At 40.5% G+C, this 14,824-nt stretch overlaps 1 protein-coding gene and 1 pseudogene across 1 annotated transcript in view; one reads left to right on the plus strand and one right to left on the minus strand.

The window, feature by feature from the left end:
* The first annotated feature begins 1,479 nt into the window (after positions 1 to 1,479).
* On the plus strand, positions 1,480 to 1,744 carry LOC104846417 (small ribosomal subunit protein eS27-like; annotated as a pseudogene).
* Positions 1,745 to 3,704: 1,960 nt separating this feature from the next.
* SPMAP2L (sperm microtubule associated protein 2 like) overlaps positions 3,705 to 14,824 on the minus strand; it is an 81,204-nt gene continuing 70,084 nt past the window's right edge. The window contains exons 8-10 of the mRNA XM_064286315.1: positions 12,386 to 12,517; positions 6,407 to 6,582; positions 3,705 to 4,408 (exon numbers count right to left, since the gene is read on the minus strand). Of these exons, the coding sequence (XP_064142385.1) occupies positions 4,294 to 4,408; positions 6,407 to 6,582; positions 12,386 to 12,517 (423 nt within the window). The 3' untranslated portion in view covers positions 3,705 to 4,293. The remainder of the gene's footprint in view (positions 4,409 to 6,406; positions 6,583 to 12,385; positions 12,518 to 14,824) is intronic.

Genomic DNA, 14,824 nt, shown 5'->3' on the forward strand with positions numbered 1-14,824 from the left:
TCTTAGGGTCTGGTAATTTGCTGCAATGTCTCACATAACTCACGAACCATACTTAAAATTATGGGGTTTATTAGGGAAGTAACAGGGTACAACTAGGGGTCAGGATCAACTAGGAAGTAACAGGAACAACTCAGGATACAGTTCTTCAATCAGGACAGCTTCTGCTCTCCTGCTGCCACCAGGCCCTGCTCGAGCAAGTGTTACAGCTCTTAGCTCTGTGGGTAGGCAAGCCTCACCGCAGCCACCTCGTGCTCCGGTCTCCTGGTTACTACTATCTCGCGCTGCTATCACTCTTCCACTGCCACATCATCTCTTACTGTCTTCAGTATTACGGTTCCTTCTTCTTTCTCCCCGTGTCTCTCTAAAACCTCTGTCAGGGAAGTTGGTTATATAGCAAGCTTCTCATCAATTTCAAAGCATGTCCTCTACTCCCAGCAAGATCATAACCTAACCAATCCCGTACAAGGGTTCCATGCACCTTATTTGTGTTAGCGGGGTGTCCAAGCCCTGCAAGGGTTCCACATACCTTATTTGCATAGTCCCAACTAGTCATTTAATGGAAGTTACAAGACCATGGCTAGAAAGGCCATATAAAAGCAATTCATTGCACTGCAGGCCTTAATACAGTGGCTGGTGTCTTTATATGAAGAGGGAAATTTGGATACAGACATACAGGAAAGAATGCCATGAGACAATGGAGGCAGAGATTGGACTGATGCAGCTGTAAGCTAAGAATGCCAAAGATTGCTGGCAACCACCAAAAGCTAAAAAGAGGCAAGGAAGGATACTTCCCTAGAGGCTTAGGAGGGAGGATGGCCCTGCTGACACCTTGATTTTGGACTTCTACCCTTTAGAACTGTGAAAGAATAAATTTCTACTGTTTTAAGCCACCCAGTTTGTGGTTATTTGTTACAGCAGTCCTAGGAAACCAATACACCTTCGCTCACTTCCCAACAGAGTCAAAATTCTCTATTCTGTTCTTCATAGCACTTGCCACTGTGGTAATTTTACATTTATTTGTGACAGTTTGAATTGTTTCCACCTCGTCCAATAAGCTAAACAGTCCATGAGAGCAGAGCCCTTGTCTGTTTGGCTCTCTATGGCATCTCCAATGCCTAGCACAGCACCCAGCAAAGCAAAGACGCTCAGTAGACATTCATTTTGATGCATAAATTAAGCCATAAGGATACTTATTTTCCCACCGATAAGAATTCTACACTGCCCCCTTAGAAGGCAAGATCAGCTAAAATGTTCAAACATTTTTTTCTGATTCATACTTTATCACATATGTTTTCTCATTTTATCTTTACAACAATGTATAAAAATCCACTTTACACATGAGGAAACTGAGGTAGAGAGGGCATTTGTTCAAGATCTCATACCTAGTAAAAGATCTATAGGTGTTACAAAACCAGGTCTGTTTGATTCGAAAACTCAAGTTCAAAGCTACTATGTGGGTTCGGTGGCGAAGACCTCCTCATGAGAACATGTCCTTTTACAAAGGATCTCCTTCATTCCTCCCCAGGAGAGAAGAGGAAGTGAGAAGATGCATTTGGTGCAGAGCCCCAATTCTTACTTCATGGATGTGAAATATCCAAATGCTAAAAAATCACCCCAGTCTTTAGCACAAACAGTAGTTTTGTGTGTTGCTTGCTCCACAATCCTCTGACTGCTGACAGCAAAGCTTCCAGAAGGATGCACCTTCAGACAGAAGCAGCACTAATGCACCTTGAATCAAGATGAGTGGGAAACCATTCCAATAAACACATTTTGGATACAATTTTTTTTTAAGTTACTATATGCTACTGGCTCTCCATCATACTGGTTTTCTCCTTAACCAAAGACCTTAAAAATAGAACTTATTCATCTGTAAAACTGGTTTTCAAATAAGCTCATTTTCATGTAAATCTGATATGCCCCATAAAAGTTAGTAGTCAGGGTTCACTAGAGAAACAGAACCAGTGAGACATATATATATGTTGTTGTTGTTAGCGAACTGATGTACAACAGAACGAAACACTGCCCGGTCCTGCGCCATCCTCACAATCCTTGTTATGCTTCAGCCCATTGTTGCAGCCACTGCGTCAATCCATCTTGTTGAGGGTCTTCCTCTTTTCTGCTGACCCTCTACTTTACCAAGCATGATGTCCTTCTCCAGGGACTGATCCCTCCTGACAACATGTCCAATGTATGTGAGACACAGTCTCGCCATCCTTGCTTCTAAGGAGCACTCTGGTTGTACTTCTTCCAAGACAGATTTGTTCCTTCTTTTGGCAGTCCATAGTTCAATATTCTTGACCAACACCACAATTCAAAGGTGTGAATTCTTCTTCAGTCTTCCTTATGTATTGCCCAGCTTTCACATGCTATGAAAATACCATGGCTTGGGTCAGGCACACCTTAGTCTTCAAGGTGATATCCTTGCTTTTCAACACTTTAAAGAGGTCCTTTACAGCAGATTTGCCCAATGCAATACATCTTTTGATTTCTTGACTGTTGCTGCCATGGGTGTTGATTGTGGATCCAAGTAAAATGAAGTCCTTGACAACTTCGATCTTTTCTCCGTTTACCATGATGTTGCTTATTGGCCCAGTTGTGAGGGCTGTTATTTTCTTTATGCTGAGGTGTAATCCATACTGAAGGCTGTGGTTTTTGATCTTCACCAGTAAGTGCTTTAAGTCCTCTTCACTTTCAGCAAGCAAGGTTGTGTCATCTGCAAATTTCAAGTTGTTAATAAGTCTTCCTCCAGTCCTGATGTCCCATTCTTCCTTATATAGTCCAGTTTCTCAAACTATTTGCTCAGCATACAGATTGAATAGGTATGGTGAAAGGATACTACCCTGACTTACACCTTTCCTGACTTTAAACCACACCATATCCCCTCGTTCTGTCTGGACGACTGCCTCTTGATCTATGTACAGGTTCCTCATGAGTACAACCAAGTGTTCTGGAATTCCCATTCTTCACAATGTTATCTATAATTTGTTATGATCCACACAGTCAAACGCCTCTGCAGTATACATGTATATATACGTGAAAACCCTGGTGGCATAGTGATTAAGAGCTATGGCTGCTAACCAAAAGGTTGGCAGTTTGAATCCACCAGGCAGTCCATGGAAACTCTATGAGGCAGTTCTACTCTGTCCTATAGGGTTGCTGTGAGTCAGAATCAACTCAACAGCAATGGGTTTGGTTTTTATACATATGGCAGGGGGCTAGAAAGTCCAAAATTCATAAGTCGGGCAGCAGGCTGGAGACTCCTGCTGGCTCACAGGATTGTGGGGGATTGGCAAACCCAAAATCTGTCAGTCAGGCAACAGACTGGAGAATTCTGCAGGTTTGCATCACAAGATCTGTAGGTCAGGCAACAGGAAGAATGCACAGTTGAAAGACAGCAAGTTCTGCTGAAATTTCTACTTACAGTCTGAAGGTAGCCCACATCCTAAGGAACTCCCCTTTCAACTGATTTATCAATTACATTACATTAATTACATTATAGAAGGTGATTAGATTACATTATGGAACGGCAACTAGTCTAGTGTTTGGCAAAACCACTGGGCACCATGGCCTAGCCAAGTTGATACATAAAATTAACCATCACAATTAGTTAAATTTGTAAAACGTAGATCCAAGGAGAGAGTAAATAAACAAATAAAATACAACAGAAACTCTGGGCAGATGTAATTTGACAGAGAATCATAACGCTTACCAAACGTCTTGCTCTTTCGGTCATTCATGGTAAGCCGCACTGAGCATAAGTGAAGGAACAGAGATGTGACCATTTAAGTAGCCTGTTTCCTAAATATCATCCACAGATTATAAAGAGCATTTCAATTTATCCAAAAAGGCTTCACCATTTCAGTGTTATTTCTAGGAAAGGAAGAGTGGTTGGCAAAGTAACAGAAAGAATGATCTCATTCCCAGGAAGGGACTGGGGAACATGGAACTCACCAGGAAATGAAAAGCAAACCCTGCAGTTATAAGGAGGAGTCTTTCTTCGGGTCAGCCCAAGCAGTGAGACGGCCAAGATGCTTGTGAGGAGACAGTAAGGATAATAAGGCAGGCTATCATTTTCTTTTATTGCTTGATAGAGTTCCAAAACCTGCTAAAGGAATGTTTACAGGTAACAGCAGCAATTGCAATATGATGGTTACAGTGGTTTTCCTTGGAGGCCTTATGTTTATTTGATTTTTTTTTTGTGGGGGTGAAAATGACAGTACCAGAGAAGGAAACTAAGTCACCTACTATGTGTTCTAGATACATAACTAGGGTGAAAGGTGTGGTTTTCTTCGTTTAACGCTTAAGAGGTTCTGCCAACTCCCGGATCCTCGGAGAACATTGTGCCTTCATAGCAGCCGGCTTGACTTTAAAGACCTCTGGATCGTAATATACAATACGCACAGGAGTCCTGAAGGGGGGGGGGAGGGGAAGAAATTCAGAAGTAAGGTAACAGAAAAGGAAACTAACATTTCTCAAGCATCCACTATATGTTGTTTTTGTTAGCTGCCAACAACTTGATTTCAACTCATGGCGACCCCATGTGTTAGGCTCTATGATATTATTCCACTTTGATTTTCATAAGCACCTTATGAAATAGGTATCATGACCCCTACTATACAGACAAGGAAATGAAGGATCAGAGAGGTTGTAAGAATGGTTTACGGTCAAATCCAAATTTGCATATTTATTAGATTCCAAAGTCAGTCAGTGCTATTTCAACAGAAAGTGAGTTCTGGAAACTTCTCAATAATCTGGCAATGTTAAAACAAGCCAGATAGTCATCTGGAGGACTTGAAGAATTCAGGTTTTTAAGTTCACCACCCTTAGCACCTTATCACACATAATAAATTCACCACAGGGATAAGGTCTTGAGCACTTAATCTTATTCTTCCCTTCCGTTTTTCGCTGAACAGAGAATGAGTTTCATTTCATTTGATGCTAAACTTTATTTTTTTAAGGATAAACACGTTATAAGAATTTTTAGATCTTTTATTCTATAAGAACTAACATCTTTCCTTTTCCCTGAGCTCAAGACGTTTGCAAATTTTTCAGCCTCTGTTAGTTTCTCCTGATGATGCTTAAGCAGAGGGATCCAGTGTAACAAAACAAATTGAGGTCCCTCCAAAAGCAAACAGGAATTAGAAGCAATTTCTTCTTTGTTAGATGTATTTGCTTATTTTCTTATTTATTTGAATTAGGTCATATATTTCCATGATGAAAAACTATTGAAAAAATACAAAAGCCTATTTAGTGAAAAATAATCTTCCTCCCATCTCAGTTCCCTAGGCCACCAAAGGCAACCATTGTTACTAGTTTCTTCTTTATTCTTCTGAGATGTTTTAGGCATATGTAAACGTATATATGGTGCATATGTGTTTTTTTCTTACATAAACTGCAACACATTATGTACTGTGTTCTGCAACTTGTTTTACTTAACAATGTATGTTAGAAACAATTCCAAATCCATAAGTACAGAGCTGTCTCTAGAGTGAGGTGTAGAATCACCTCACAAAAAGCAATGGCCTTTGTTCTGGGTTCTTTTGCACCACACCAATACTTTAGGCTATTGAGTGGGAGATGACCAAACCAAGAGAAAACACCTGAAGGCACAGTGTTGACTAACCATGATGTAATCTATTATGGTCATGTGATGAGGCCAGTAAAATCCCTGAGTTCTAAGACTCAGATGAGCTTCCTGGTTGGTGACCATGCACAAGAGAGGGTAGTGTGCTCCTCTTTGGGACATGGGAGCTCCATGCTGTAACCCTTCCCAGAACTCTCCCTATGCATCTCTTCATTTGTATCCCTTTTGGTTGTAATAAAGTTGTAAGTTGTAGTTGTAAGTATGGTATACTCTTCATGAGATTCTATAAGTTGCTACAGTGAATTAATAAACCCACAGGGGTAGTGAGAGCCAGCAGGGGCTGGCATCTGCCTATTTATAAGTCTGAAAGATGATGTCGTTCTAACATGTGATCTCTGACCCAGCTTTGGGTGGCTAGGGTCGGAGAGAAAGTGTATCATGTGATGGCTGGAGATGAGGATAGAGAAGTGCGGAGATGAGGACTGGATCCATTCCCACATTTTGGTGATTGTATTTATGCTGATCCTTAAAAAAAAAAAAAAAATCCTTACCACACAGTTAATAATGAAGGTGGGATTTGCCCATTGTGCCTTTTGTTTAGTGTAGTCTCATAGATCTAGTTTCAATACCAAGTCCATTAAACCTTTAATTGTAGCTTTACATTCGTGGTACGAAGATCATAAATTTGTCATAATAAATGTAAAAAGTGAGATTTAAAAAATTTTTTCATACTTCTACAATTCTTTTTATTGGACTTATTAGGTCCTCTCTCACCAACACCCCCAACTTTTCCTGTCCCACTTTAGCATTACATTGACATACCTTGTATTTGGATTAGCTAGCTCCTGAATTCTGGAAGAAAGTTTGGGATGGGTAGCAGCGTAAGATACTGGCCAGTGGGCATCACGGACCGGTAAATAATCTTGATGAAGAGGCTTGCTCTTAGCTAGAACTGTTATTCGAGGGCTAGCTTGAGCTTGTAGGGCAGCAGGGGGTATCTACAGTGGAAACAAAAACATCCAAAAATATATCCCAAATTACACCACTTTCTCTACCTCTACTGCTACATCCCTAATCAAGTCACCATCGTTTCCCTCCTGGATCACTGCAACAGACTCCTAACTGGTCTCCCTGCGCCCATTCTTGCCCCTCTACAATCTAATCTTGGAGTAGTGGGTTATTAGGAAAAGAATTAACATTTATTGAGTGCATAATATGAGCCAAACACTGTACTGAGTGTTTTACCTACAGTATGCTCACTTGAAATCATGTCAACCCCATGTGTTTCAGAGTAGGACTGTGCTCCATAGGGTTTTCAATTACAGGCTTTTCAGAAGTAGATTGCCAGGCCTTTCTCTGAAGTGGACTCAAATTTCCAACCTTATGGTTAGCACCTGAGAGCCTTAACCATTTGCACCAGTAGAATTTGTGCCTTTCACATCATGGAAGAAAAAATCAGGTCAACACTACAGGGCCTAATATATGGCATAAACAGCAAACAAACCATAATTAACAATACACAACCACTAAAAATTAAACACTTATGCTCATCAAAATGCTTCAACAAAAGAGTAAAAAAAGAGCCTACAGACTGGGAAAAATTTTTTTGGCTATGATATATACAACAAAAGTCTAATCTCTAAAATCTATAGGAAAATCCAACACCTATTTTTTTATACAGCAAAAAGACAAGTAATGCAATTAAAAAATGGGCAACGTATATGAACAGACATTTCACCAAAGGAGACATTCCAGTGGCTAAAAGGCACATGAGGATATGCTCGAGATCACTAGCCATTAGACCAAAACAAACAAAAAAACCCGTTGCTGTCAAGTCAGTCCTGACCCATAGCGACCCTATAAAATGCAAATCAAAATCACAATGAGATACCATCTCACTCCAACATTACTGGCACGAATCAAAAAAACAGGAAAATAACAAATGTTGAAGAGGCTGCGGGGAGACTGGAACTCTTATGCGCTGCTGGTGGGAATACAAAACAGTACAACCATTTTGGAAAATGATATCGTGCTTCCTTAAAAAGCTAGAAATGGAAGTACCATATGATCCAGCAACCCCACTCCTAGGAATATACCCTACAGAAATAAGAGCCATCACACCAATAGACATATGCACACCTGTGTTCATTGCAGCATTATGCACAATAGCAAAAAGGTGGAAACACCCTAAGTGCCCATCATCAGATGAATGGCTAAACAAACCATGGTACATACACACAATGGAATACTACACAACAATAAAGAACAATGATGAATCTGTAAAACATCTCACAACATGGATAAATCTGGAGGGCATTATGCTGAGTGAAATAAGTCAATCACAAAAGGACAAATACTGTATGAGACCACTATTATAAAAACACATGAAAATGTTTCCACACTGAAAGAAACAATCTTTGAGGCCATTAGGGAGGAGAGGGTGGGGAAGAAAAAACACTAATTAAATAGTATTTAAGTGGTAACTTTGGTGAAGGGTAAGACTGTGCCCAATACTGAGGAAGTCAGCACAACTTGACCAGGGCAAAGTCATAGAAGCTTCATAGACACATCCAAATGCCCTCAGAGACTAAGCAACTGGGTTGAGGGCTGAGGACCGTGGTCTTGGGGGACATCTAGCTCAACCGGCATAACACAATCTATAAAGTGAAGAGGATTTGAAGTACTTATTGATGAAGATCAAAGACCATAGCCTTCAGTATGGATTACACCTCAACACAAAGAAAACAAAAATTCTCACAACTGGACCAATAAGCAACATCAAGATAAAAGGAAAAAGGATTGAAGTTATCAAGGATTTCATTTTACTTGGATCCACAATCAACAGCCATGGAAGCAGCAGTCAAGAAATCAAACGACACATTGCATTGGGAAAATCTGCTGCAAAAGACCTCTTTAAAGTGTTAAAAAGCAAAGATGTCACTTTAAGGACTAAGGTGTACCTGATCCAAGCTATGGTGTTTTAATATGCATGTGAAAGCTGGACAATGAATAAGGAAGACCGAAGAAGAATCGATGCGTTTGAATTATGGTGTTGGTGAAGAATATTGAATATACCATGGACTGCCAGAAGAAAGAACAAATCCGTCTTGGAAGAAGTCCAGCCAGAACGCTCATTAAAAGCGAGGATGGCAAGACTTTGTCTCACATACTTCGGACATGTTATCAGGAGAGACCAGTCCCTAGAGAGGGACATCATGCTTGGTAAAGTAGAGAGTCAGTGAAAAAGAGGAAGACCCTCAATGAGATGGATTTACACAGTGCCTGTAACAATGGGCTCAATCAAAACAATGACTATGAAGATGGTGCAGGGCCAGGAAGTGTTTTGTTCTGTTACATATAGGATCTCTATGAGTCGGAACCAACTGGATGGCACCTAACAATGTAAGAGTCTATAAAGAAAATGTCCTACATCCAACTGTGGTAGGTAGCAACTGGGGTCTTAAAAGCCTGAGAGTGGACATCTAAGATGTATTGACTGGTCCCATTCCAGCTGGAGCAAAGGAGAATGAAGGAGATCAAATACACAAGGGAAAGATTAATCTAAAGGACTAATGGACCACAACTATCACAACCTCCACCAGACTGAGACCAGAACAACTAGATGGTGCCCGGTTACCACCACCAACTGCTGTGGCATGATCACAACAGAGGGTCCCAGACAGAGCAAGAGAAAAATATACAAAAAAAATTCACATTCACAAAAAAAAAGACCAGGTTTGCTGGTCTGACAGAGACTAAAGGAACCTCAAGAGTGTGGCTCCTGACACCCTTTTAACTCAGTACTGAAGTCCTTGCTGAGGTTCATTCAAAGCTTAGACAGGTCTATAGCACCAACCTTGGTGGCGTAGTAGTTAAAAGCTACGGCTGCTAACCAAAAGGTCGGCAGTTGGAATCCACCAGGCTCTCCTTGGAAACTCTATGGGGCGGTTTTACTCTGTCCCACAGGGTCACTATGAGTTGGAATCAACTCAACAGCAACAGTTTAGTTTTGGATAGGGCCAACAAAGACACACATGACGGATGTGCTTCATAGCTCAATCATGTATACTAGACTAACGGACACACCAGCTCAAAAGCAAAGATGAGAAGGCAGGAAGGGACAGGAAAATTAGACAAATGGAAACAGGGAAACTTGGGGAGGGGAGGATGTTGACACAACACAGGGCTGTCAACGAATGTCACACAACAATGTGTGTATTAACTGTCTAATGAGAAAAAAATTTGCCCTGTAAACTTTCACCTAGATCCCAATAATAATAAAAAAAAGGAGATGAAGAATTTGTGCCTTCCATGCAGAGGAACAGAGATCAATTCCTGGCCAGTGTACCTCATATGCAGCCACTGCTCATCTGTCAGTAGTGGCTTGCATATTGCTATGATGCTGAACAGGTTACAACAGAGCTAACAGACTAAAATGGGCAAGGAAGAAAGGCCTGGCACTTACTTTGGCCTGGCAAATATGGATCACAGTAGTCTAATTCACAACTGATCAAGGGGATGGCTCAGGACCAGGTAGCATTTCATTTGGTTGTGCATGGAGTCCCCTTGAGTCGAAGGCCAGCTCTTCACAGCTAACAACAGCATGCTCACTTATTCATCATAAAACTCTATAAGGTAAGTACTTTCTAAAGGCCAACTCAGATCATGTCACTCCCACGCTTTAAAACCTTCCTGTGGTTTCCCATTTTACTAAAAATACCATTTAGATTCCTTACTATGGCCTACAAGGCCCTATATGATCTGGCTGCAGCCTCACTTCTCTGATCTCATCTTCCTCTCCTCCTCACCTGGATCAGCAAGGTCCCAGCCACAGGAGTTCTCTCTGGCCCAACGCTTTCCACCTCAGGGCCATTGCACTTCCTAGTCTTGCCTGGAAACCTCTTTCCTCCCTTTTAGCATGGCTGCCTCCTTCTCATTATTCAAGTCTCTGTTCAAACATTGCATGCTCAAGGAGGTCTTCCTTCACCATCCAACATAAATCAGTCTTTCTAATTACCCTCTTCTAGAGGACTTATTTTATCTTTTTCATAGCACTCTCAAGACCTGAATTAGCTCATTTATATCTCTGTTTATACGTTTCTTGTTTGCTTCTTCTCATAAGAATATAGGTTGCTTGAGGGAAGTACTTGTTTGCCAAAATCTAAAATAGGCTCTGGTAGATAGTGGAAAGCTGATAAATTTATATTGACTGACTGCTTGACCCCTTTTGTTCTTACTTTGAAAATCGTATCTGGCAAATTATCTTTTTATTATGCTGCTTTATTGGTAAAATATGAAAGATGACATTTAGCTACTATTCTGTCTCTTCAGTGCTCATTCAAAGAATGATGATGGACTGACACCACTCCGTGGTCCTGAAAGGATTCTGTACTGCACTGGCACAGATTTGTTTCAGGTTCTAAGTGTATGATTATCTACACTGGTATCGCTTTTTTGTTAAGACTTTCATTTTTTTTCAACCCCCAAACAATCCTAGAAATTAAGGAAGGATGATGCCTATAGTTCCCATTTTACATGCCAAAAAAACTAATAAAGTGATTTGCCTGGGGGTCATAAGGTGAGTCATTTTAGCAAACCCAAGACACTCTCCTAAGGGTTTTGACTGCCAGCCTGATTTTCTTTCCTAATTTCTACTCAAATCCTCTATTTGCCTATCAGATCCTCAGGTTTCCACCACTACTCAGAATCCTTCTGCAGTTCCCAGAGAGAAGGTGACATTGGTTCCATCTCCTTTGACAATATGATCATTGGATATTTATCAAAGTCCAGCTGGGGTAGGACACCAAGTTGGCACTACAATTAATAAGAGTGTCAGGAAGAAGAGGAGAGAGGGAAGTCATTGAACACCTTTGTGCTGAGTGCCTTACTTACGTTGCTCATCACAGCAGGCCTCTGAATGGGAATTGTTATCACCACTCTCCCCTTGCTCACCTTGCTCCACCCAACTTCAAGCTCATCCCAACTTTAAGACTTTGACGCACGTTCTTCTTTGTACTAGAATGTTCTTATCCCAGATCTTCACATCTGATTTCTCATCCTTCAGGTTTCAGCTCAAACGTTCCTTCCTTAGAGAGGCCTTCCCCGACTACCATATGCAAGTATCTTATTCCCCACCCCACCCACAGTCACTCTTATTTCCTATTTTATGTTCTTCACTGCTGTTGTGGGGTGTCGGTGAATCAATTTTAACTCATAGAAATCCCACGTGACAGAGTAGAGCTGCCCCATAGGGTTTTCTAGGCTATAGTCTTTATGGGAATAGATCGCCAGGGCTTCCTCCTGTGTAGCTGTTGCGTGGGTTTGAACTGCCAATCTTTTGGTTAGCAGCTGAGTGCTTAATCATTGCACCACCAGGGCTCCTTACGTTCTTCATAGCATTTATTTTATGTCAAGTTATCTCATCTGTTTACTTATTTACTATTTGTCTCCCTTCACTAGCATGGACCTCCATGGAAACAGTGCCTGGCACATAGTAGGCATTCAAATGCTTGTTGAATGAATAAGGCTCAGGAAGGCTGTCACTTTTACAACATCATAGAGGTAGTAGTAGTGGTAAGACTGGTATTTGAACCCAGCTCTTACTAACTTCAAAGCCTATGCTCTTTGCCCTCTATCCCTCTCCTCTCTCCATATCATGCAGCTAGGTCTTCCTTCCTGCTACAGGCCACTCTTTCAAGATTCTCTTTTCTAGTGACTTTGGGCTATGCCCTGTAGAGGAAAAATAACATGTTAGGAGTAAGCAGAAGTGAGCCTGAGGATGCCACAGCAGTGATGTCTTACAGGACGGACAGGTGCTTCACTTCTTTCTCTCTCATAGCACAGACCCTCTAACTTGATCCTTGGGTGGGCAAGGTCTACAATTCTTGGAGTTGCAACAGCATTCAGAGTAGAAATTGAAATCCTTGTTTCAGTCTAAGAGAGAAAAACAAAATACTTGTGAGTATCAAACAATGAACACTGCCTAGACCAATCTTACAAAGTATGGGCTGAACTCTGGACCAGACTTCTTAGTAAAACCACCAGAAACTATGAGAATCTTGTAGTAACTTATGTTCACAACTGAAAGGATTAATATCTGTCTTTCTCAAACTAGGTTTATATAGATTCCAACAAAGCTTTTCAGATATTTAACTGTAAAACTAATGAAGGGGAGGAAATAGGCAAACATATTAGCTCAGAGATAAATGGTGATGCTGGCTTTTGGAGTGATAAACTCTGCGAGAAGGGAAGGCTCAAACTTACCACATGAGAAGTCTCTGCAGGGTGGAGCTCTGTTTTGTTCTCTATTATTTTCACCCTCTGTACATTGGGGTTCGCATTATCACAAATCACCATGCATAAGGTGAATTAAGTGGCTCTCTTTTAATTGGATTAGACAAGAAAAAGAAACCAAAGCCAATAACAAGAAAGACAGAACCATATGCCTCCAAAGACAATGTTGTCAGGCCTCGCTTTCCTAGTTCTGGAAATGTGTTCAGATTACATGGTCTTCTGTTTCAGTTACTTGCATTCAAACTCAATATTCACCATAAGACTGAAAGGGAATATAATCAATAACTGGAAATAAGGTTTTAATCCCAGGGGTAAAAGTAATACACAAGATATTTTCCAGATCCCTTCTTGTAGTGTTTAAAATGATGATGATAGCTAATACTTACAGCGTTTTACATATTGATTCATTTATTCCTCATCTGGGGTGTTATCTTTTTTCTACTTTGCTGATAGGGAAACTAAGACACTGATAGGTTCAGTAATTTTAAGTTTATATAGTTAGTGGCAGAGCTAGGATTCAAATCCAAGATCCTACCTATCAGTACAAAACCATAAAATACTAATTAAGCATTTTAAGTGGTTCCTCTGAATAAAACTTTGTCTTCTGTCAGTTTCTATGAAAGTCAAAGAAATATATAGCGCAACCTATTGCCTTAAATTGGGGCTTAAATTCTAAAAGAAAATAAAACATCATTTGTTAATCTGACTTATTAAACAAATATTTCTTAAGCAATTATGTAAGGCACAACAAAAAGTAATAAATACACAGTCTTGTTCCTTAAAGTCATTTTCAACTTAACCAGTTGCTATCGAGTCGACTCTGACTCATGTGTCAGAGTGAAACTGTGCTCTACAGGGTTTTCAATGACTGATTTTTTGGAAGTATATTGCCAGGACTTTCTTCCAAGGTGTCTCTGGGTAGCCTAAAACCTCCAACTTTGGTTAGCAGCTGAGCATGTTAACCGTTTGCACTACACAGGGACTCCAATTTTCAACTTAGAAGCGGCCATAAGGCCTATAGACAATTAATCAAGATTATTTAAAGACCACAAAAAAGAATAAAGTATTGAGAAATATCAGAGGAAGGGTGGGAGAACCAAGGAAGAATTATATTTCAGAGATTAAGAGTAACGTCTGACTGGGCCTCGAAAGAAGGATCAGATTTTGACAAGCAGAGGGAGAAGGAAAGAGAAGATGAGGGAAGGAAGATGGAAGGGAAAGTCTGAGCACTGAAGCAAGGAAGCAAGGAGCAGATCATCTCATATATATACTCACACACACACAAAACCAAAAACTATAAGGTTTCTAGAGGAAAATATAGAATACCATCACAACCTGCAGTAGACACAGACAAGGATTTCTTAGTGAGGACATCAAAAGCATTAACTATAAAAGAAAAAAAATACTGACAAACTAACATAAAAATTAAAACATTATTTTCTTATCAAAAGACACCACTAAGAAAATTAAGCCACGCACTGGGAGAAAATATTTGTAAATACATAACCCTGACAAAGGACAGGCATGGGATTAACTTTACCCCCAAATTTCAGTCTCTGTTCTTGGCTCCTGAGAGATAACCTCTAAAACCTTGGAATTTTCCCAGTGATTGAAATGTCTTTTATCTTTAAGGGCTCCAGATCAAACTTGACAGGTTATGCTAATGAGGTGACTCATGTTGGGGGCTAGCCATTCCAGAAAGACCCACCTGGTGATATCGGCTGACCTCAGGAGAGGGGTCATTATGCAATCAATCACGTTGATTTAATGGGGCCCCGATAAATCTCTGGACACTGACGCTCTATGGGCTTCCTGGTTGGTGATAGACATTGCTACATGTGGGAGGGTAGTACATCCCTTTTTAAGACATGGAAGCTCCATATTGGGAACCCTCCTATACCTTGCCCTATGTGTCTCTTCATTTGTATCTTTTTTGTTATAATAAAA

Source organism: Loxodonta africana, chromosome 5 (assembly GCF_030014295.1).
Source record: "Loxodonta africana isolate mLoxAfr1 chromosome 5, mLoxAfr1.hap2, whole genome shotgun sequence".
Classification (NCBI taxonomy): Eukaryota; Metazoa; Chordata; class Mammalia; order Proboscidea; family Elephantidae; genus Loxodonta; species Loxodonta africana.